This window comes from Podarcis muralis, chromosome 9 (genome assembly GCF_964188315.1).
Source record: "Podarcis muralis chromosome 9, rPodMur119.hap1.1, whole genome shotgun sequence".
Lineage (NCBI taxonomy): Eukaryota > Metazoa > Chordata > Lepidosauria > Squamata > Lacertidae > Podarcis > Podarcis muralis.
The window spans coordinates 1211179-1234359 of NC_135663.1; the positions used below are offsets into that span (position 1 = coordinate 1211179).

The window sequence follows — 23181 nt, forward strand, 5'->3', positions numbered from 1 at the left end:
GAACCTATTCGAGTTCTTTGAGAATGTCAGCAGGCGTATAGATGAAGGTGATTTGGTTAACATCGAGCCATGGAATCAGAGAATTGCAGAGTTGGAAGGGATCCCAAGCGTCATTTATTCCAAACCCCCTGCAACGCAGGAATCTCAGCGAAAGCATCCATGACAGACGGCTGTCCAACTACTGCTTAAATACCTCCAATGAAGGAGAGTCCCCCACCTCCTGAGGGAGACTGTTCCACTGTTGAGCAGCTCTTCCTTTCAGAAAGTTCTTCTTGGTGTTTAGTCAGAATCTCCTTTCTTGTAACTTGAATCCATTGGTTCTGGTCCTACCCTCCAGAGCAGGAGAAAACAAGCTTGCTCCATCTTCCATGTGATGGAATACCTTTAGGTATTTGAAGATGGCTATTGTATTCCTTCTCAGTCTCCTCTTTACTGGGTTAAATTGGGTATAAATCCCTTAACTGTTCTTCAGAAGGCTTCGTTTCCAGACCCTGGATCATCTTGGTTGCCCTCCTCTGCACACCTTCCAGCTTGTCAGCATCCTTCTTAAATTGTGGTGCCCAGAATTGGACACGGTATTCCAGATGTGGTCTGACCAAGGCAGAAGAGAGTGGGACTATTACTTCCCTTGATCTGGACACTAGACTTCTGTTGACACAGCCCAGAATAGCATTAGCTTTTTTTGCTGCTGCCTCGCTCTGTTGACACACATTAAGCTTGTGGTCCACCAAGACCTCTAGATCTTTTTCACCTGTACTGCTAGTAAGCTGGGTGCCCCCCATCCTATATTTGTGCATCTGGTTCTTCCTGCCTAAGAGCAGAACCTTATAAAGTGGTACCTCTGGTTAAGAACTTAATTCATTCTAGAGGTCTGTTCTTAACCTGAAGCACCACTTTAGCTAATGGGGCCTCCAGCTGCCGCTGCGCCTCTGCTGCACGATTTCTGTTCTTATCCTGAAGCAACGTTCTTAACCCGAGGTACTATTTCTGGGTTAGTGGAGTCTGTAACCTGAAGCGTATGTAACCTGAAGTGTCTGTAACCCGAGGTACAACTGTACTTGGACTTCCAAGAATGATTGCTATTTGGAGCTGAGCTTTTTAACTTGTGCATAAATGACCTAGAGTAAGAGCTGAGCAGAGAAGTTGCCAAGTTTGCTGATGATCACAAATTGTTTAGGGCCATTAAAGCTCGCCACCATTGTCAAAGGTTTTTCTTTTACTTGCATATTTATTTATTATATAAGCTACGTTTAGTACCTGCCCTTCACAAAAGGCCCCAGGGAGGTTACATCCTCCTGAAGGATCCTGGAGGCAGTCATGGAGGGTCCACCTCACTCAAAGAATTCCAGTTGCAATGCTTCGTTTCCCGCTGAGCCTTCTTTTCTTCCTCAGGACGCTCGCCATGCTGCAGAGGAGGAGATCTACACGAACTTGAACCAGAAGATCGACCAGTTCTTGCAGCTTGCAGATTATGACTGGATGGCCGTCGAGGCAGGTTCAAAGGCCAGCGACTACCTGGTGGACCTCATTGCCTTCCTGCGCAGCACCTTCGCGGTCTTTACACACCTGCCTGTAAGTATGTCTCGGAACACAAAGGTTCTTCTTCTCCCTCACCCTCTTCTTTCTCTTCTTCTTTTTGGGAGCTTCTGATCCAGTAGCGTGTCTCCTGAGCTGCCACAGATGCAGCTGGCAGGAGAGGATGACGTTAGGAGCCTCCCCAGAGGTGGTTAAGGCAAAACCAAGTGCCAGAGCTGTTCCCTAGTCCTTCTCCTGGAGCTGGTCAGCAACTGCTTTTGCTGACGGAGGAGGATGACATCCAAGCCTCTTCTTCACATTGTGCTTGATGGGTCTTTCCACAAGCATTTCAATGCCAAAGGCCACTTGGGAAAACCCTGCTGCCTCTGCCCCTTCCTTCCTCCATCCCTGGCTTCTCTCTGTGTCCTGCTTGCCATGTGTCATTCACAGGAACAGTTTCCTCTCTAGGGTTAAACTCTGAAAGACCAGATCTCCCTGTTTGCAGCAGAATCAGGCTGTGCTTGATGCAGACTGGCTAGCACCTCTCGTCTTGCACGCCCCTGAGCAGTTTTTCAACTTTAAAAAAACTGTTTGTTTTAAGCGAATTGGTAACACTGAGCATAAGTGCTGTATTATATATATATAATGCAACCGCAAGACGTTTTTCAAAGGCAGGCAAGCCTGTCTGAATCATAGGAGGGAGTGGCAATCATGCCACCAAATAAGGGTCCAGCTCAATGGTTGGTATGTCTCTGAAACGCTGGGCAAAGGGCGGAGGAAGGTGAAACTGCCTGAGGGTACCTCTCCACTCGCTTTCCATCTTCTTGTGGTGTGGCGTATTCCATTGGAGAAGCAGATTGTGGCCGTTCTGAAGATGCTCTTACCTCTCTGCAGACGATTTTCCCGAGGTTAAACCATGCATGAGAGAGCAGGATCGCACCTGCTGGCCTTGCCCCACTCCCACTCCATCCTCTGTGCAGGATCAGCCTGATCTCATTGGAGGGGCTTTCCCCCACTGTCATTCCCTCTGGCTGCCACTCAACGACTTGAGCTTTTGTCGTTCTTTTGAATATACTTTTGGGATTGTGGAGACTGCAGTGGTGAAGTTATCCACCCTTCATTTCAGTCCAGGCTCAGGAAGTATTTAGCAAATCTCGGGGTTGTGCATTTTCCTTGGAGCCAGGTGCCCCCCACCCCCACCAAATCCAGGCCTCAGAATAAAGTGGGGAGAGAAATAGATGATGGTGCAAAAAGAGAGTTCAGCTCTCTGTGTGTGAGAGAGGTGGGGAGTGACGGCCCCGGTTTTCTCACCCATGTAATTTGGATGCTCCTTTCACATTAGTGGCAAATGGGAGAAGAAGTGAGCACAGGGTGAAACTAGTATCCGTTGTCAGTGACTACATTTCATTGAAATGTGAGCACGCACAGTCCGTTGGGAGACCCTCTTGCAGATTTTGCACGCAATATTTAGTTTTGGTCATTGCATATCATGACGTTGAAGGGGACGCTCTTGCCTGCCCTGCTTTCCCTGGCACAGGGTTCGGGAGAGCCCCACTCCTCAGTTCAAGGTCTGGCTTATAGAGCCCTCCAGTTGGTGGCCTCCTTTAGCAGCTCAGCTCTGCGGGGGACGCTTTTCCACCCGAGCATAAAGCATCCCTAACGTGGAGATGTGCGGGAATGCAGGACGTGTCTGCGATGATTTATGGGATGGGTCTGGAGCGATTAATCTTCCTTAAACCATTAATGATGTTCTCCCAGATTTATCAGGACGTTCTCAAAGTGGGGCTGGGAGAGACCGAGCAGAAACGGTTTTCCCTGCTTTCAGGTGGGCGTTTCTGTTCTCGTGTCCAGAAATGGTCTGGTGGGGAGCTTGGAAGTGGCTGCGAAGAGTCTGGACAGGACGTGCTCCCCCAAAGAGGGTGGCATGACCCCTCTGGTCCTGACGGACGCTTCTCCATCCTGCTGCTTCCTCACTGGGTGCTGGCTTGAGAAGAGGGCAGCAAATTGGAGCCGGGACCCGCAGGCTTTGCGCTGTCAAATGCTGAAGCCCAGGGTGAAGAGTTCGCACATGACAGTGGGGCCCTCCAGCCTGTGATGGCCACCATGCAGAGAACTTCCTTGGTGATTTGGAATAACTGTTTTCAGATGGCCTCAAAAGAGTGGAACATGCTCAGGGATGAAACCCTGGACCTGGGACCCCCACCCCACCCCGAATGCACTAGACGAGCAGGGTGGTAGTGGTTCGCCACAAAGGAATGGGAGGCAAACCCCGGCACCCAAATCTAAAATAAAACCAGCTAGTATTTTATATATATATATTTTTCAAAATGGTCTCCAGCTCTTTTGAGAACGGGTCTGTGGTTGCAGGAGATGGCTATCATGGCTGAGAGAGAGAGAGAGGGAGCCCCTTTGTCCCTGGTGGCTGCCTGTTATTTTAATTTCATGTCAGACAAGTCAGAGTAAATCGCCCGGACAGATCTGCGCCAAGCGTGCGGATTTGTTGACTCTAAGCCTTTTGCAGATGGAAGGTTATGTCAACACCTATGGCGGGGCTGTCAGCTTAACAAAGCAAGGAAGTTTTTTATTTGTTGGGGAAAGGAGTGTTTTTCTGTTTTGATTTTTAAGTTTCCTTTAATCCTCGGAGGCTTGTATCTTGATAACCTTCTTGTGCGGGGTAATCGGGGAAGGTCAGGAGGTTACGGCGACCTGGGAAGGGGAAGTAATCTTTCAGCAATCCTCCCGGCCGTAATCGGCTCCAGCAGTTCAGCCTGAACTCTTTGCAAGGGGAGCCTGGTGCTCTCCCTCCCTCCCTCCGCCTCTCCCTCGCTTTCCCCCCTCCTCCCCTGTTTACTTTTGGCCAGATGGTGAGCGCAGATTTCAGATGGAACCGTGAAAAATCTTTAAAAGTCTTGCTTGGGTCCAGGCCCTCCTTCGCGGGTCGATCTGGCCGTCCCCGTCCTTGCACAGAAAGCCTTTGCTTGCCCCTGGGGGGTGGAGAGCTTTGCAAAGTTTATTTCCCCATACAGTGGTACCTCGGGTTACATACGCTTCAGGTTCCAGACGCTTCAGGTTCCAGACTCCGCTAACCCAGAAATAGTACCTCGGGTTAAGAACTTTGCTTCAGGATGAGAACAGAAATGGCGTGGCGGCAGCAGAAGGCCCCATTAGTGGTGCCTCAGGTTAAGAACAGTTTCAGGTTAAAAACGGACCTCCAGAACGATTTAAGTTCTTAACTGTAAAGGAAATTTGCCCCTTTGGATGGGCTCGTCAGTGCATCCGTAATGCAGCTGCTCACGTATCCGAAATGTGAGGGAAACGGCACCTCCCGGTTTGGATACCAAAGCCCCACCATGACCTAGGAGCTGGTGGGGCAAGGGGGGAGGCTAAGCTGGGACCCACAGAGCCCCTGGCCAACATCTTGCCTTGACCATAAGCTCCCTTGAGCAAGCCAGGCTTCCTCAGCTGCAGACCCCTTCCCCATCTGCAATATGCGGGCAGTAAGACTGGCCTACCTTGCAGGATTGCTGTCAGAAAAGGCGAGTGACAGGCATCATGGCAGAAGTTTATAAAATAATGCACAGCGTGGAGAAAGTGGACAGAGGAAAGTTTTCTTCCCTCTCTGATAACCACAGAACATTCAAGGAGCTGAATGTTGAAAGATTCAGGACAGATAGAAAGCCCTTCCTCACACAGTGCAGAATTATGGAGGCACCCCCAGCGTTGGCATAGCTAGTGAGCCCAGCAGCAGAATCCGCTGGGAAGGTGCCTTTGGCAAACGTTATTGAACCCCAGAGACACCCCTGGCTGGTGATGCCCCTCAGTTTGTGAACCCCCCCTCCCCCCTCCAGACACAAACAGCAGTCCTCCATCTGGCCCAGAGACCTGATCCCAGTGGCAGTTCCCCCTCCCTCCCTCCTCGCCCAGATTTTATTATTATGATTAGTTATTAAATTCATGTATCACCCTTCATCCGAAGATCACAGGGCAGTTTACAAGATGAACACCCACAAAGTATTTCTAGAAATATTTGTATACCACTGTGTCATAAACATCCCCCCCCCCCATCAAAGCAATCAAAACATAAAACTATGCAATAAAAGCCATATAGAAAAGGCTCAAGACAGAGATCAGTTAACTGTTGCGGAAAGAGGTATTCTTAATTGTCTGCCTAGCCTTGGTGGAACAGACAACTTTTCTGCAGGCCTAGAGATGTAGAAGCAGAAGGCACCTGTGGGATTTCTGTTGGCAGAGAGTTCCACCGGCGCCTCTGAATTCTCGCAAGCAAGGCTCCCCTCCTCTGCAACTGCTGCTTGGAGCTCTTCTGCCTCTGACCTCAGGGCAGGGATCCCCCTGTCCCCCAGATTGCTTCCCTTGTCCTTGGCCAGGCTGCCTGCGGAAGAGAAGCCGGTCCGTGACTCGCCCAGGCAGTGCTTCCCTTCCTCCCTGCGGAGGAGGACGGTGCCAGCTGCTGCGTGGAGCCAGACTGCCCCCTTTGGCTGCCATCGCCCCCTCTTGCTGCCTGCCAGCCGGGTGGGCCTGTGTCTTCTGAAGCTTCCTGTCTTGACCTTCCCTCCCTAGGGGGATTCCTATGCCCACTCAGCTATGCCGGTGAGTATGCCCAGTGCACTGCCCGCGTTCCATGCCGCCCTGCTTGCCCCTTGTCTGTTAGAAGGTTCCTTGAACCAGCCGAGGCCTGCGGGCCCAGGAGGCGGCAGGGTGGGGGGCCAGAGGAGGGAGCCCTGCACCTTTATCCCGGGAGCAAAAGAACCGCAGCTCCAGGCCTCAGATCCCTCTGGGGCAAGGCAGCCGCTACAGGTGCTGCTCAAAAGGGTCATAGCTGTTTAATGGTCCAGACATGGCCCAGGGCAGGTGGGTGGGGGGTGCAGGTGGTTCCCAAAGCACCCATCGTCCCTGTGGTGCCCTCCTTTGGCCAGAGGGTGGCACTCGAGTTCAGACATGCTCTGAGGCTCCATCCCCCAGTTTGTCCATTCCCAGTTCCTCTGCTGTAAGTCAGGGTGAGAGATCAGCAGGGCAAAGGCCACCTGGGAGGATGCGGGAGCAGAGGGCAGGCTCTTACGCAGGGCACCGTGGAGCAGCGAAAGAGCTGGCAGGCTGCCTGGGCCAAGCTCCACTAACTGCAGCAGGCTGTCCTGTGCCCAAAGTGTCTTCTCCAGCCTCACCTTGAAATCCTTTGAGGAAGGACATTTCTTGGTCCTTGGACTGCCCCAAAATGGGAATTTTCTCTGTAAGATTCAGCCCCGGACCACCTTAAGCTTTGCTCCCTGCCCTCTCCTCACAGGTCAGAGGACTTGCATGGAGGACAGTTTCTCCTTTGGCATAGAATCAGAGAATCGGAGAGTTGGAAGGGACCCCAAAGGTCTGCTAGTCCAGCCCCCTGCAGTGCAGGAATCTCAACGAAAGCATCCATGCCGGATGGCCCCTGATCCAGCACGAAGCGGATCTTGCTCTACAAGCCCCTGTGGAATCCGCAGGAAATGTGTATGAGCTCCCTGGGAATCTTGCTGTTTCCAACTTGGGGTGCAGAAGAACCCCGACTCCCTTCTCCCCTCCCTCCTGGGAGCTGCTGCCCCCCCACCTCAGGGAAAGGCAGAAATGCAGCCTTCTGGTTCAATGAATGCTTCTAACAGCTTCCATCACTGCTTGGTTCACCTCTGGTAGAGAAGCTCATCCAAGTCTGTCCTGGCTTGCTCCCCCCCCCCCACTTCCAAGAGGCGCATTAACCCCACGTATGCTCCACCACCGCTAGAGGCGTAGCCACTTTGCCATTTGAGTCTCTGGCATGCAAGAATGGACACAGAGAAGCCTTTTTTCCACCGGTGGACTCGTGTCCCAGGGAGCTCCGCCTTAAGTCCTTTTGGGCTCCAAACAGCTGCAGTCTCTGCCACCCACATCAGGGTAGCTCCACTTGGGTCACCCGAGGGAGGTGGTCCGGTGTCAGCAGGCGGGGTTAATTCCTGGTGCCCCACAGGCTTCTTGAAGGAGGGGGCTGGCCAGCAGCCGGGAAGGAGCTCTCCACACTTTTCCGTCAGCCTCCCGGCTCTTGTCCAGGGTAAGCAGCTGTTTGCAGCCAGTGTGGATGGCGGAGACGGCTGTGTGCCCTGTGGGCACTGAATCCAGATGAAGAGCCGGGCGGCGGCAGCGGTGGAGCCTGCAGAGGTGGGTGCCCAGGGCTGGAGGGCTCCTTCCGCTGGACGTGGGACAAGTGACGTCACCCTGTGTCTGAGAGGGACTCGGCTTTCCCACCCAGCTGTGTGTCTTAACTACCACTGTTTTAAAAACGTAAATAGTCTCACGTTGCATTCTCTAGTTAGTTTCTACTAACAGAGCAAGCTGGGCACTAATCCAGTCGGCATGCTAGAAAGATTAGAGTGCACCCTTTGTCCGTTCCACACTCTGCTACCAAAGATGGTTCCAAATCAAGTTTCCGGATGCCTGCCCCAAAGGCTGCATTGGGCAGGAGATTTTGGGGTCCTTAATGTGTCTCTATCACCTTTGTGGAGAGGTAGGGATTCCCCTAGGCTGCAGCATAGTACCAATAATCTGCTACAGCCTCATCCAAAGTCCTTCCTCAGATGCGAGGGGCTTGGCTCTCTCCCTTCCTCCAGGTGGCATTGACTGGGTGGTGGGTCACACCTGCCTACAAGAAGCCGGAGGACTTCTTGTAGAAACAGAGAATTGTCGAGTTGGAAGGGACCCTGAGGGTCATGTAGTCCACCCCCCTGCGATGCAGGGATCTCAACTAAAGCATCCAAGGCAGATGGCCACCCAACCTCTAATTAAAAGTATGAGCTTTCGTGTGCATGCACACTTCACGTACACAGGTATCTGAAGAAGTGTGCATGCACACGAAAGCTCATACCAATAACTAACTTAGTTGGTCTCTAAGGTGCAACTGGAAGGATTTTTTTTAATTTATCCTGTGATGTAGTTTAGGCTGAGAGGCAGTGACTGCCCCAAAGGTCCCACCCAGTGAGCTTCATAGCTATGGAGGGATTTGAACCCAGGTCCTAGTCTGACACTGTTGCTTGAAGGGATCTTTACTGTGACTTGGAGGAGGAGGAGGATTATAATATAAACAAATAAACAAATAAATAATTTACACCCCACCCATCTGTCTGGGTTTTCCCAGCCACTCTGGGCGGCTTCCAACAGAAGTTTTAAAATACATTAAAACACCAGTCATTAAAAACTTCCCTAAACAAGGCTGCCTTCAGATATCTTCTAAAAGTCAGATAGTTGTTTATTTCCTTGACATCTGATGGGAGGGCGTTCCACAGGGCGGGTGCCACCACCGAGAAGGCCCTCTGCCTGGTTCCCTGTAACCTCGGCTTCTTGCATGGAGGGAACAACCAGAAGGCCCTTGGGAGATGGACCCCGGTGTCTGGGCTGAACAATGGGGGTGGAGACGCTCCTTCAGATATACTGGACCAAGGCCGTTTAGGGCTTTAAAGGTGAGCACCAACACTTTGAATTGTGCTCGGGAATGTACTGGGAGCCAATGTAGGTCTTTCAAGACCGGTGTTATGTGGTCTTGGCAGCCGCTCCCAGTCACCAGTCTAGCTGCCGCATCCTTTGTGCTGCTTGCGCATGTACTGTGCGTGGGCAGGGGAACCAGCTGCAACTCTCTGGCCTCTATAGACAGCACAGTGTGTCGGGAAGAGGCAACTAATAAAACGGAAGTTCCAGGCCATTGAGTGTGTGTGTGTCTGTGTGTGAGAGAGAGATCGCTATCTGTCTTGAATCAGCCTCCTCCTACCAAGATGGCAGCTGCTTTGTATTTCATGGGAAATCTGCCCAACGGAAAGAATGTTGTTTCGAAAACAAGTCCTGGAGAAAGGAAAAGCCACACAAGAGCTGCCCGAGAAGATGTCGTCATGCTGTGCCGGCCGGGGACCAGGGAGCCTGGGTTCTTGGTGGGTGGCGCTTGACGTCTGTCTTTGGAGTGCATCGCCCGCCCTCGTCACTGCACACTTGCAGCCTGGGAGGTTTTCCTCCTTCCAAGTTCATAGGGGACAGCCAGCTTTTTACAGAAGCTTTGTAGAAAGTTTGGTGAAATACAAGTCTTGCCCACAAGGAAATTTGCCTTCAATTTTCAAGCCTACCCCTTGAATAGACTTCTTTGCACTGTGGCATCACGACGTCACCCAAGCAACTAAAAGTTGCAGCCCAACTCCTTTTTGGATGCAGGAAGTCCAGAGATAGAAGATCCACAGCTGGAGGCAGCATGTTGTTGTTGTTTAGTCCTTTAGTCGTGTCCTCCTCTTTGTGACCCCCCTGGACCAGAGCATGCCAGGCCCTCCTGTCCTCCACTACCTCCTGCAGTTTGGTCAAACTCATGTTTGTAGCTTCAAGAACACTGTCCCACCATCTCGTCCTCTGTCGTCCCCTTCTCCTTGTGCCCTCCATCTTTCCCAACATCAGGGTCTTTTCCAGGGAGTCTTCTCTTCTCATGAGGTGGCCAAAGTCTTGGAGCCTCAGCTTCAGGATCTGTCCTTCCAGTGAGCACTCAGGGCTGATTTCCTTCAGAATGGAGAGGTTGGATCTTCTTGCAGTCCATGGGACTCTCAAGAGTCCTCCAGCACCAGAATTCAAAAGCATCAATTCTTCAGCAATCAGCCTTCTTTATGGTCCAGCTCTCACTTCCATACATCACTACAGTGGTGCCTCGCAAGACGAAATTAATTCGTTCTGCGAGTTTTTTTGTATTGCGAATTTTTCATCTTGCGAAGCACGGTTTCCCATAGTATTAACGGTTTTAAGAAAAAGGAAACAAACTTGCAAGACGTTTTCGTCTTGCGAAGCAAGCCCATAGGGAAATTCGTCTTGCGAAGCAACTCAAAAAAACGAAAAACTCTTTCGTCTTGCGAGTTTTTCGTCTTGCGAGGCATTCGTCTTGCGAGGTACCACTGTACTGGGAAAACCACAGCTATAACTATACGGACCTTTGTTGGCAAGGTGATGTCTCTGCTTTTTAAGATGCTGTCTAGGTTTGTCATTGCTTTTCTCCCAAGAAGCAGGCGTCTTTTAATTTCGTGGCTGCTGTCACCATCTGCAGTGATCATGGAGCCCAAGAAAGTAAAATCTCTCACTGCCTCCATTTCTTCCCCTTCTATTTGCCAGGAGGTGATGGGACCAGTGGCCACGATCTTCGTTTTTTTGATGTTGAGCTTCAGACCATATTTTGCGCTCTCCTCTTTCACCCTCATTAAAAGGTTCTTTAATTCCTCCTCACTTTCTGCCATCAAGGTTGTGTCATCTGCATATCTGAGGTTGTTGATATTTCTTCCGGCAATCTTAATTCCGGCTTGGGATTCATCCAGCCCAGCCTTTGGCATGATGAATTCAACATATAAGTTAAATAAGCAGGGAGACAATATACTGCCATAGAACCATAGAATGGCAGAGATGGAAGGGGACCCCTCAGGGGCCATCTAGTCCAGCCCCCTGCAAGGCAGGAATCTCACCTAATCATCCCTGACAGGTGGCCACCCAGCCTCTGCTTAAATGCCTCCAAGGAAGCAGCGTCCACCACCTCCAAGGGAGTTTGTTTCACTGGAAGCCACAGGAGGGGAGAGTTGCTCTTGAACTCGGGACCTGCTTGCAGGCTTCCCGTTAGGGCATCTGGTTACTTGCTGTGAGAACAGGATGCTGAACTAGAGGGGCCATGGGCCAGATCCAAAGGCTCTTCTTATGTTCTTATCCCCTGCCACAGCCCCCAAAATGTGTTGCTAAGGTAAAGGGACCCCTGACCATTAGGCCCAGTCGTGGCCGACTCTGGGGTTGCGGCGCTCATCTCGCTTTACTGGCCGAGGGAGCCGGCGTACAGCTTTTGGGTCATGTGGCCAGCAGGACTAAGCCGCTTCTGGCGAACCAGAGCAGCGCACGGAAACGCCGTTTACCTTCCCATCAAAGCGGTACCTATTGATCTACTTGCACTTTGACGTGCTTTCGAACTGCTAGGTGGGCAGGAAAAAACCTCACTTTAAAATTGGGTATCCAATATTGCTTCAAAGCTCAAGTTCGTTGGAGAGATGCTCCCATCTTAATCTGGAATGCAGATTCCACGATGGGAATATATATATATATTGGGCTGAGTTTCCCCAATTCAGTGGTTTCATCATCTCTGCAGAAACTGTTTCTGTTTCTGGAGAAGCTCTGAGGTTTTTCCAGGCAGGATCCAGCGATGGAACGCAAAATAGCAGCCGGTCCGTGGGCTCATCCCCTTCTCTGAGCACAAAGGGCGATCGTGGGACATTCATCAGGAACGAGAGGCAGCAAATTTAAAGCAGACAAACGGAAATGCTTGGTTTCGGCGCAGCACATGTTTGACCTGTGGCTCTCCTGCTACAAGCCGAACAGAAGCCAAAGGCTTAGAGGCTCCTCGAAATGAGGACCAGGCAGACTTGTGAATACCTTTAAAAGGCTTGTAAAGAAAAGGCCACAAACCTGTTTTTCACAAGGTAAGGAAGTCATTAATTGACACACGGACAGTTCTGCACTGGGCTGCCTCAACCCTTCTGAAAAACTCGCCCTCAGCAAACTGCGTTTATGCCTAGTTAAAGGCAGAGGCTTTATCTTGCAGTTAGTCCTCCAAACTGCATGTGTCAGAATCAACATGCTGTGACTTTTTCAATGGACTAAATGGTCACGGACCTGGCCTGTGGAATGGCCCTCCTGCAGCAAGACACGGATGGAGTTGGGGGTCAAAACAGGAACGGGGCTCAGTGCGCCTTCTTGACTAGTGCTTGAGGCTGCTGTGGAACTTTTGGCCTAAACTAAGCATTTTGCCCTTATGAAGGGTTCCTGGCAAATAATAATAATAATAATAATAATAATATATTTTTATTTGTATCCCACCCTCCTCAACCGAGGCCAGGCTCAGAGCAGCTAACATCATAAAAACAACACAATATGCATAAAAACAGACATCGATTAATTAAAATACATCTTAAAATTAATTCAAACAATTTAAATGGTGTTTCCTGCTTGGCAGGGGGTTGGACTCGATGGCCCTTGTGGTCTCTTCCAACTCTATGATTCTATGAAAATCTGGGCAGGTGGCAATTATCAGGTTGGAATTGAGAGTCCTTAAGACTTGCCAGGACCAGCTGTTTCCACTGATCATAAAAGGACCTGTGAGCGGGTTGGGGGCCTCCTTCGGGCTTGTTTTATACAAAGTCTAATTGCATCCTGCTGAAAGGCCTTGCAGAACAGCTCCGTCTTGCAGGCCCTGCGGAAAGATGTCAAATCCCGCAGGGCCCTGGTCTGTTGTGGGAGAACATTCCACCAGGCCGGGGCCATGGCCAAAAAGGCCCTGGCTCTAGTCGAGGCCAGTCTAATTTCCTTAGGCTTACCTAGAACAACCACCCAATTGCAGAAATCTTAGCCGAGGAATTACATGAGTTTTAATCAGCTGATCAAAGCTCTATCAGAAGAAAGCATTCTTCCTCTGTTTTGAGTTGGTGCCTGCATTTCCTCTTCTGTGAGAGTAATGAAAGAGGACAGGGAATAGCTCTCCTAAGACGGTGCCTGCCACAGGTGGCTTTGATAAGGATTCTTTTAAGGAACAATTTAAAAATATTGTTGCCCTCACCAGGGTTTCTATGGGCATTGAGAAACAAGTAACGTTGGGTTGACTGAAAGGTTTCCAGTGGCTTAACCTTGCTGATTAATTGCTTGAGGGTCGCAACTGGGTCCAACTCCTTCACCCTGAGGGCTGTTGCTCCATGGGCAGAGCAGCCCAGGTTTGGCGCCTGGCAGCTTCCCCAGGTAGGGATGAGGGAGACCCTTTCCTGCCCAAATGACCCTGGAGAGCCCTTGCTGCCAATCAGTGGAAGCAGCAGACTTTGACTCGGTCTAAGGCACCTGCTCCCCCCACCCAGTCCCTCTTCTAGGTGACTTTGTCGGCTGTTGCTAGATTGCTCTCCTGGCCACATGCCAGGAGTCAAGCGCGGCATGTTTGCCTGAGCAGCGTTTTTGGCATCTGCCTGGCAGAAAAGTTGCCCTTGGCTCGGCTGAGGAGCATCCATGCCTAACCACATATTTATCCTCTCCTGAGTCATGCTTCAAGAGTAGCCGTGAGGCTGCGGCTGGGATCCCTGGCAGACCAGGGCGTTGCCCACCTTTGCCCTGGCTAGACAAAAGGCCTCTCCTTGGGTTTCTCTCACATAGCTGTGCTGTGCCTCTGAGAATTTATTAACGGTTGATGTTGTATTGTGCTGCTTAATATTTTGTTGGGAGAGTGGCTGGGGCAACCCGGTCAGATGGAAGCGGGATATATAAATTTTGCCATCATCTTAGACAAAGCTAACAGTGCCTGGCCTGCTGTTCTCTGTTTTATGCTTGAAGCCTCTCCACGAAAGATGTGGGCAATCCCTCTCTTAGCACAAAGAAGCCCATGTAATAGGGACATCACTGAGCTGGAGTCAGGATTTGGCCCAGGCCACCCACTGAGTCTGTTGAAAACTGAGCTGAGCCTTGGCCTCCCAATCCGGTGGACATGCCCCGGGTCACCACATTGGCACCAGCCTGTGTTGGCTCTTCATGACAGCAGATGTTGTGGTGTGTGGAAGAACCCCCTCTTTGGTATGGGGTGGCAGGGTTGGGCGTTTCTGCCATTTAAATAGCCCTTAGAGATACTAGCACTTGGCTATCTGGTTTATTTATTGTTTATTTGTACCCTGTCCCCTCTCTGAAGGCAGTCAGGGCGGCACACGTCCCCCTGGCAATATGGAAGCATGGAATTGTAGAGCTGGAAGGGAGCCCAAGAGTCATTGAGTCCAAACCCCTTCAATGCAGGAATCTCATCTGAAGCTCCATCACAGATGACCATCCCACCTTGGCTTAAAAACCTCCAAGGAAGGAGAGTCTATCACCTCCCGAAGGAGACTGTTCCACTGTCAAACCACTCTTGCTGTCAGAAAGTTCTTCCCGCTGTTCAGTCAGAATTTCCTTTCTACTGCTATAACGCTACTAATTGCTGTATCTCCATTGTAGTTACAGCTACTCTTAATTAGTTCCATGCTTCGTTTTTGAGTCATTTCCCCAAAGTGATTAGGCAATACAAACATCAACAACAGAGACAATATAGCAACAATTTTCAATCCAGCGCAGATGCAGTCTGGAAGAAAAATATCCACGTAAAAGGCGGGTCTTCAGTCAGTGTTGGAAAGATGGTGCCTGTCTGGTGTGCAGCAGGAGGCAGTTCCAAAGGGCCAGTGCTCCCGTGCTGAAAGGCTTATTCCTGCCTGCGGTTTGTGCAGAATGGATTTCCTGGTGTGATGGTTTCTGCAGGGAGGAATCTCCTTCAGAGGGAGAGATGTTGGGTCATGGAGTGATCAGCCACAAGGTAGTCAGGTGGCAGCAGGTATTTTGGGGACAGTTGCGGCTGTTTTATAGAATCATAGAATTGCAGAGTTGGAAGGGACCCCGAGGGTCATCCAGTCCAACCCCCAGCAATGCAGGAATCACAGCTGAAGAATCCCCGGCAGGTGGCCACCCAACTTCTGCTTTAAAATCTCCAGGGAAGAAGAGTCCCCCACCTTAAGGGAGTCTGTTCCACTGTCAAGCAGTTCTTACCTTCCAGGGACCAGCCCCAGGGACACTCAGGAGGTTTCTGTCCTCTTCAGACTTAAGGGCACAGAGAATTCTTAAAAATTCAGAATCCACAGTGGCAACACCGTCCATGTGCCCTGCATGGTGTTGGGTGCTGAGTGCTGTGGGGCTTTGGCATTGAGGTGTGTTAACAGGAGAGTCTTGTAACCTGCTTCTCCTGGGGCATTTTTGGGCAGAGAAGGTGATGTGGCTCTTGCAGAGGGAGAGGCAATAATTGTCTTCCTTCAGTTGCGCATGTGGGAATTGGAAAGGTGCCCTGTTTTAAGCATGGATCCAGTATGAGGCCCAATCCATTGGGATCTCCTCCTCCTCCTCCTGCACACAGTGGGTCCTACACAGAATCCGCTCCTGACTGAGGGGGCTGCGGAGGTCCCAGCAAAATGGCAGCTTCTGTTTCTGACCGCAGTGACTCCCTTGTGGCGAGGCTTGTGCTGTGTCAACAAGGACTCCAATTGACTGGCTGAAAACGTCATCCTCTTCCTCTCAGTGAATTCCAAACCCAAGTAAACTCTGTCTGTATAGTTTAGCGCCTGCCGTCCGTCTCCTCCTGTGTCCAAGTCTTTTCCACACACTGGCCTCAGCGTTGGCCACTTGCGATTGTTTCCCATGGACCCAGATCAAATGCCGCGTTGGGCACAGTCTCCCATCGAAAAGAACCTATTAATTTCCAGTTGACTTTGTGAAGTCACTAGCTTCTTTGAAATCCTACGCTTGCCACGTCTAGTGCAAGGAGACATCAGCTCTTGCTCAAAAAGCAGCTAACCTTTTTCCTTCCCGCCCCCGTCACACTGTAAATAAAAATTGGGGGACAAATTCAAGTAAAATAACCTGCAAAGGTCAGCTGCCTTCTATCCTAAGTGGATGTGACCTCCACAGAAGGGAAAATTCAGGAATGACTACTGCGCTGGGCATTGGGGTAGCTGGGCAATCTGGGGGTTGGGGGGACAAGGTTCCTGCCCTTTTTGAGGGGTCTAAGGTTCTGTCATGGCCAGCTTTTGGACACTGAAATAAGAGCCCCCACCAACCCTAAGAACCCGGGACATGATGCTGTGCCAGGGGGCCTTTAAAAGCCATGTAAAGGTACCCCTGATCGTTAGGTCCAGTTGCGGACGACTCTGGGGTTGCGACGCTCATCTCGCTCTATAGGCTGAGGGAGCTGGCGTCTGTCTGCAGACAGCTTCCGGGTCATGTGGCCAGCATGACTAAGCCACTTCTGGCGAACCAGAGGAGCGCACGGAAACGCTGTTTACCTTCCCGATGGAGCGGTACCTATTTATCTACTTGCACTTGATGTGCTTTCGAACTGCTAGGTTGGTAGGAGCAGGGACCGAGCAACGGGAGCTCACCCCGTCACAGGGATTCGAACTGCCGACCTTCTGAGGTTCCATTCAACACCTTAGTAGGTGCTCCTTGGGGAAAGTGTAACAAAACCCCTGGCCAGCAGGACATCTTGTGGCAAAGAATTCCATATATTAATTCCACACTCTGTGCCCTGAACCTAGCACCAGTCAGCTGCACTGGGGGATCCTGAGTTCCCGAAGGAGAGAAGTAGGGAACAAACAAACCTTTCTTTGCTCTTTCTTCTCCATTCATATTTTTAAAACCAGTATTGTTTTTCTTCTCCACCTGTACCAGGAGTGACTTAACTTGTGGGAGCCCTGTAGATGTTGGTGGGCCCCAGATCCTGTTAGCCCCAGGTAGCATGTCCCGTAATCGAGGGTCATCCACTCCAACCCCCTGCAGTGGGATTCCTGCATTGGCCGGGGGTTGGAGTGGATGACCCTTGGGGTCCCTTCCAACTCTACAATTCCATGATTCTGTGATCAATGAATGGTGAGATTTGCAGTCCAGCAACATGTGCAGGACCTCCACAGCTTAGCAGTGCTATGATAGCTGGTCTGTTTGTTTTGAATCACTTTTCTAGGAATCCCCAAGACAGAACACGTTTTTCTTCCTTTCCACTTAGCATGAGCACAAGTTCTTTTGCGATTAGCAACCCGTTAGTTTGGATCCCTTGAACGAGTTCATGGTATGTTTTCCCCAACATCCATCACCTGAAACTTACTATTTGAACCGCGTTACTTGCAGTTTCATTGCCTATTCACCCAAGCTGCAGAAAAAGGAGGCCATGTTATCTCCGCTTGGAGTGCTTTTGGTGGGAGGAGGGGGCACTCTTGGGAGCCTCCCCCTGCCTTTCCCAACCTGGTGCCCCCCTCCAGTGTTTTGGACCGCCCTCAGCCCTGTTCCTTCTTACCTGCTAACCAGCACAGATCCATGGGCTACTTTTCCTTGAGTGGCCCAGCCCGCAGCTTCCCCATGTTGAAGGAGTGCCCCCCCCCAGCCCAGGCTCCACCCCTCTTGCTACATGTCTGCAAGGAGTCCTGCTTTCTCCTTGCAGAACAGCCAGATGTGGTTTCCTGGAGGTTCTCCGCTCCCTCCCTCCCTCCCTCCTTCCCTCCCTCTTGCAGTGAGGTAGGTAGCAGCCAACGTGACCCTGATTGTGGACTGGAATTAATGGATGTTTGTTTTAACAGCCTTGGAGTTTCAGTAGCTCCTAATGAGGCCTTTGATAGCGAGGTTCCCTAATTAACAAGGCAGCCTTTCAGCTCTGCCCCTAATCCTCTAATTGTTAACACATTTCCTTGATTTGAGTGTGTTTTCTTGTCACCACCAAAAAAACGTGTTGCGGGGATGGCCGGCTTTCAGGGCTTTCAGCTCTGGCCTTCTTGGCGGAGGTGATTACTCCTCCTCTGGGACCCGGAGGGTTTGCTCCATTGCCCAGGGCCTGAAACACAAATGGAATTAGGTGATTTCATGCCTAGTTTTCCGAAGCAGATGGGAGTCCTCCCAGAGCACGTGCTCTGCAGCCGTCCGAGCAGCCTCGCTTGACTTTGGCCTCAGAAGAGAGTAATCTGTGCCCTCCTGGCCTCTGTGTTTGCCCTGCCCACCCCAAGGCATGTTGGCCTTCCCAGTCTCGCCCATCCCTTTTCACCCTCCTGTGGGCAGTGGCTATATCATGCACGGCACCATATTCCTAAAGCAGCAGCCTCACTGAAGCTGAGCCGTTCTGCATCTGGTCAGTGCCCAGATGGGAGACAACCTGGGAATCCAGAGTTCTGTGGAGGAGAGGCAGGAACGTAATAAGAGCCTGCTGGATCAGGCCAGTGACCCATTTGGTGTAACATCCTGTTCTCACAGTGGCTGGCCAGGTGCCTCTTCTGGAAAATCCGCAAACAGGATTCAAGCGCAAGAGCAATCACTCCTTGGCTGCAGGCAGCAACAGTTAGGAGATGCACTTTCAAGGGTTGTGGTTCCCGCCCCCCTTGAATAAATGGGCCATGCAAAGGAGGAGCGGCAGCTGCAAAGGACTTCCTGGGGTCACCCTAGTAAAAGGCACCTGGTCACTGGCAGGTGAGAGATCACCTTCAGAGAGGTCCTGGATCACTTGCAGGTGTCCCTGGATTGCAGGGTGAAGGTTCCTGGTTCAATCCCTGGCAGTTAAAAAGAGGGGGGGGGGGGTAGGTAGCATCAGGAGACCACTGACACTCAGAGTGGGAAATTGTTAGACTGGGTGGGCAAAGTGCCTGAAAATGCACCATCATTCAACTTCCTCTATTAAACGCTTGTCTCGTTTTCCCAGCAAAGTCCGGTGCCACTGAGGTGTCTGGCTTCATTTGGCACTGAACCAGGCTGAAGGCAGAGAACGCCGTCCGCAGACTCCAAGGTGTTGGCAGTGCAGCATCTCATAAGCCCTTGCTGCCATTTTTCACCCTGGTCCGGCTAGTTAGGTTTTCTGTGTAGCTTTCAAAAATCTTGGATAAACAGTTGGTGCAGCCTGAAGGTTTTCCAGGGAGCTTCCTTGAATACAGTGGTTTGCTCTTCCAGTTGATGCTGCGGTCATCCTTGGGCACGTTGGCCAAGGCAAGGTTTCAGAGTGCGCCATGTTTGTTTTTTGGGCGGCCGATGCCTTGTGAAGTGATGGGCGGTTCTTGAGCTTCAGAAGGCTTATTGACAGGGGAGCAAGGTTTGCCTTTGGTTCCCAAAGTGGGGGGGGGGGTGTACCTCCCCCTGGGGAGGGCAGTGGGATTCCTTAGGGGGGCACTGGAGGTGTCAGTGGCAATCAGACTTTGAAAAGCTGCTGTCACTGGATCAAGTTTATCATTTTTGTTGAATTAATCAAATAGTTTTAATTGGATTTTGAACAAATGCGCAATTAATTGTGGCTGTTTTGAATTTATTGTGTTATTGTCTTCCTTAGTGGGCTGTGCAAACTGCTGTTTGCTTTCTAAAGGGTAGGTTAGGAGGTGAATTCATGGAACCAAGGTTGCAATGGCTTGAAAAAAGTTTGGGAAGCACCGGCTTGGAGTGACTTTCCAGCCATGCAAGTGAGCTGGAGGTCGAGGGAAATGAAACACTGTCCAGTCCCTGGTGGTCTCAGGAGGGAGGCCTTAGCTATGATTTCTGCATTGCAGGGGGTCGGACTGGATGACCCCAGGGGTCCCTTCCAACTTGGCAATTCCGTGATTCTATGAGTCCCCACAAAGGCAGTGAGTAACTCAATTGTCAACGGAGAATGAAAAGTAGGATTGTGAATGAAGAAGGAAAACTGTTGCTGCAAGTTTGAGCCATGGCTTCTGCTTGGATCATTCGCCCCTGGGGCTTCACAGTGGCCCTCTTGACCCTGCGACTGCACAGCTCAGTCTCCTGTGCTCCTCCTCAGACCGGCTGCTTGTTGCCTGTCCTCCTTATTCTGGCCCTGGAAATGGGAGTTGGTACGGGAGCAGCAGGCCAAGAGCAGCTGGCCAGGAATGTTATCCTGTCACTCTGTGAAATAGCTTTGCCCTTCGCACTTCTCTTTGCCTGCGAGAAATGGAATGTAGCAGCGCTTTGAGGAACGGAGCCTGCTGGAATAAGGGCCTGAGTGATGGATGAGGTGGTGCCTCTTCTTCGTGGGTCTTCCTCCCCCCCCCCCGCATGCTGAGCCCAAGGGCACTGTGCTTCCAAAGCTTCGAGGTGAGTAATAGGCCCACGTGGATGTTTGCAAAGCATAGAAAGCAGGGACATGGTGGAACATTTGGCCAGCTGTGGATCCTGCCAGAAAGCTAAGCAAGGTCCCAAACGCAGAAGCTCATAAAACACTCCACGCACAGCAAGAAATGCTGGCCTACCAGCCTGGTTTTTCACAGTGATTTGTGCTCAGGGTGCCAGAAACCACAACTGGGGCGGGTATGTCATCCTTCTGTCAACGTCCCCCCACCTCCTTCTCAGCGTCAGAAGAAATGTGCTGCCTCTTTCAAGGCACCGAGTTGCACAGCCGTTGAGATGCATAAGAGGACAACGAAAGACTCCCCTGGCTGACTTCCTGTGAGGGCAGGGATACAGTCCTGGGGCATTCCCATATCCAGCTTTGTCCCTGCAGGTGGGCACAACCCTCTCCTGTAGGGACTTGGGTAGGGGTGGGGGTGGGTAGGATGCAGCCTCTGAACCTGGAGGTTGTTGATAGCGACCATAACCACTGTAGTTGTTCAGAGCCTTCTCCTCCTGTGGCAGCAGATTCTGTGAATTTACTGCACGCTTTGTGAAGACCTTTCATTTGCCTGTCCTGCCAATCAGTTTGACAAGTCTAGCCTTTAAGAATGTAGGGTGATAAGATTGGAATTTCCTGACCCCCACTCTAACCCAGATTCTTCTAATATATATGTATTATTGTTCCAATGATGCCCATGCCAGCTACCTTCCAGTCCTCTGCTAATGAGGCTTATGCTAATGAGGCTGATTTAAGCTAATAGTCTGTCAGATTCACATGGGAGATTTTTTTTTAAATTCTTGGGCCAATGCCATCAAGCCCCAGTAACCTGGTGGCTTCTGTAATTTGTTGTAAAACATCAGCTTTTGGTGCATTTCTTCAGATACGCTACCAGAAAACAGGGTTTCGGGGGCCCCTGCCATTTTCTCCACCATCTTTTCCTCTGTTAACCGTGAAGGCTGCCCGTTCCTTAGCTCTTCCACAGTCTCCGTGCCATCCCCCTTTCTTGTCTCCAGAAGCACTGTCCTCCCTTCTGCCAGACTCCTGCCTCCGCACACAGCAAAAAAAAAGTATTGCTCCTGGTCAAGAGTTATTTAGCGTCACCTCCTGTTTTGCAGGGGGTGGACTGGATGATCCTTGGGGTCCTTCCGAACTCCGTACTTCTGTGATTCGTTGAGTGTTGTGGTCCGGGAGAAAGCGTTTGATAAGGAAAACGGAGTCTGTGAACAGATTTGAAGCATAGGAGAGAATAAGCCGGGGTGACGACATGAGTTGCGGGGTCACCAGATTCCTCTCCCCCTCCAAAGATTCCAAAGCTCATAAGAAGTCAGGGGTGGCTATTGTGGTGGCCTCCAGACTGGACTCTGCTCCCTCCAGCCTCACCTATCAGGGCCCATTTGGTGAGAATTGGAGTCCAGCCACCCCACAGCCTTCCCTCTTAGCGTGTCTTTTATTGGCCTGGGTCTGACATGGAGCTCCTGCCCCCCCCCCAGCTTTCTTTTCCCATGTTGATCTCCAAGCCTGTCCGGTCCTGTTCTGAATTGGAACGGCAGGGGACTTTTGGGATTACTTGGTTCACGTACAGTCTCCTTTCGCTGAAAGAGAATAAAGAGTCGTTTTCCTTTTTTGCTTTCCAAACAACTCGCTTCATACTCTTCTCGGGCTTTATGGGATGAGATGGTATTATGCGTCTGCAGAATAAACTGTTCATTTTACCTGGCAAAGAGGCGGGGGAAGGGGTGTTCCTCCAAAACGCCGTCGTAAGTAGCAAGGATAATTAAAGGTGGTTGTTCTCTTCCCGCAAGGCGTCATTAGCATTAAGAATAAACTTCAAAGCATTGGATTCTGGCATTCTGTAGCAAAAAGATCAGAAGAGTTTTGTGGCCCTTTCGAGAGGCTAGCTGCCATATTGTGGCCTCCGAGCCTCGCCCATCAGATGCCGGAAATGCCTACTTCTTTCAAGGATAACCATCTCAGGGGTTGTAAATGTACCAGGCTGTGTGTATTTTGCAGCCTGCTTATCTGATATGGACAAGCCAGCTTCACAGGGGGCACAAATCAGCCCCTGCTCCTGTCTGCGTCCCCTTCATTTGAGGGTTATTTCTAATGTTTCAGGAAACAGCAAACAGCTGTTCCGGTTGATGGATCTCTTTGGCACCTTGCTGCCAGGTACCTCTGGAGCCTTGGGTTCCTTAACCCAGGCTAAGCAGCAACTTCCACCACCTTCTGTGGACGGTTGCATTGGGGACGGGGGCTGGAGCTTCCACCACTGAAAACCAGAGGTTGAAAGGGTGAGAGACACCCGGGTCATGTGGCCAGCAGGACTAGGCCACTTCTGGCGAACCAGAGCAGCGCACGGAAACGCTGTTTACCTTCCCGTCGGAGTGGTACCTATTTGTCTACTTACACTTTGACGTGCTTTTGAACTGCTAGGCTGGCAGGAGCAGGGACCGAGCAACAGGAGCTCACTCCGTCGCGGGGATTCGAACCACCGACCTTCTGATTGGCAAACCCTAGGCTCTGTGGTTTAACCCACAGCACCACCCAGATCCCTCTAGTAATAGAATATGCGGTGATTAAAACTTTCTCCGGCTTTCTCTGATCTGAAGTGTCCACCCAGAGAAGTGGGATGTTTCTGTTATTTAATAATAAAGAAAGTGAAGGCCTCTTGTGCTGCTCCCTTGCAGAGTGAAGGGAAAGCTGTTGAGATGACCAGCACAGGGAGCTGCTTCCAGCTTCAGAGCCTAAGAAATCTCAAGGGTCTTTCCAGGCGGGGACCAGAAACTCAGGGAGGCTGTGCGCTCTTCCTTTCCCAAAAGACATTGCATCTCAGGAATGTGGCAGCCTGTCTCCTGCTCAGCGGTGTGTGTGTAGAGGTCAGGGTGCATCTTTTCCCATTCAGACTCTAGCTGTGGGTGCATGTAATCTGCTGCTCTTGAAAACGCAGCCAAAGTGAGCAGCCTCGCCGGCTTTGCACATCTTGCTTTGGGTATTTCCCCTCCAGC

At 51.0% G+C, this 23181-nt stretch overlaps 1 protein-coding gene across 7 annotated transcripts in view; it reads left to right on the forward strand.

Annotated features, from left to right (window-relative positions):
- EXOC6B (exocyst complex component 6B) overlaps positions 1-23181 on the forward strand; it is a 214287-nt gene that overhangs the window by 133074 nt on the left and 58032 nt on the right. For 6 of the 7 annotated variants that reach the window (XM_077933690.1, XM_077933687.1, XM_077933686.1 and 3 more), the window contains exons 18-19: positions 1393-1572; positions 6094-6123. In XM_077933690.1, coding sequence (XP_077789816.1) covers positions 1393-1572; positions 6094-6123 — 210 coding nt within the window. The remainder of the gene's footprint in view (positions 1-1392; positions 1573-6093; positions 6124-23181) is intronic. The other variant, XM_028744537.2, reaches the window with a different exon arrangement.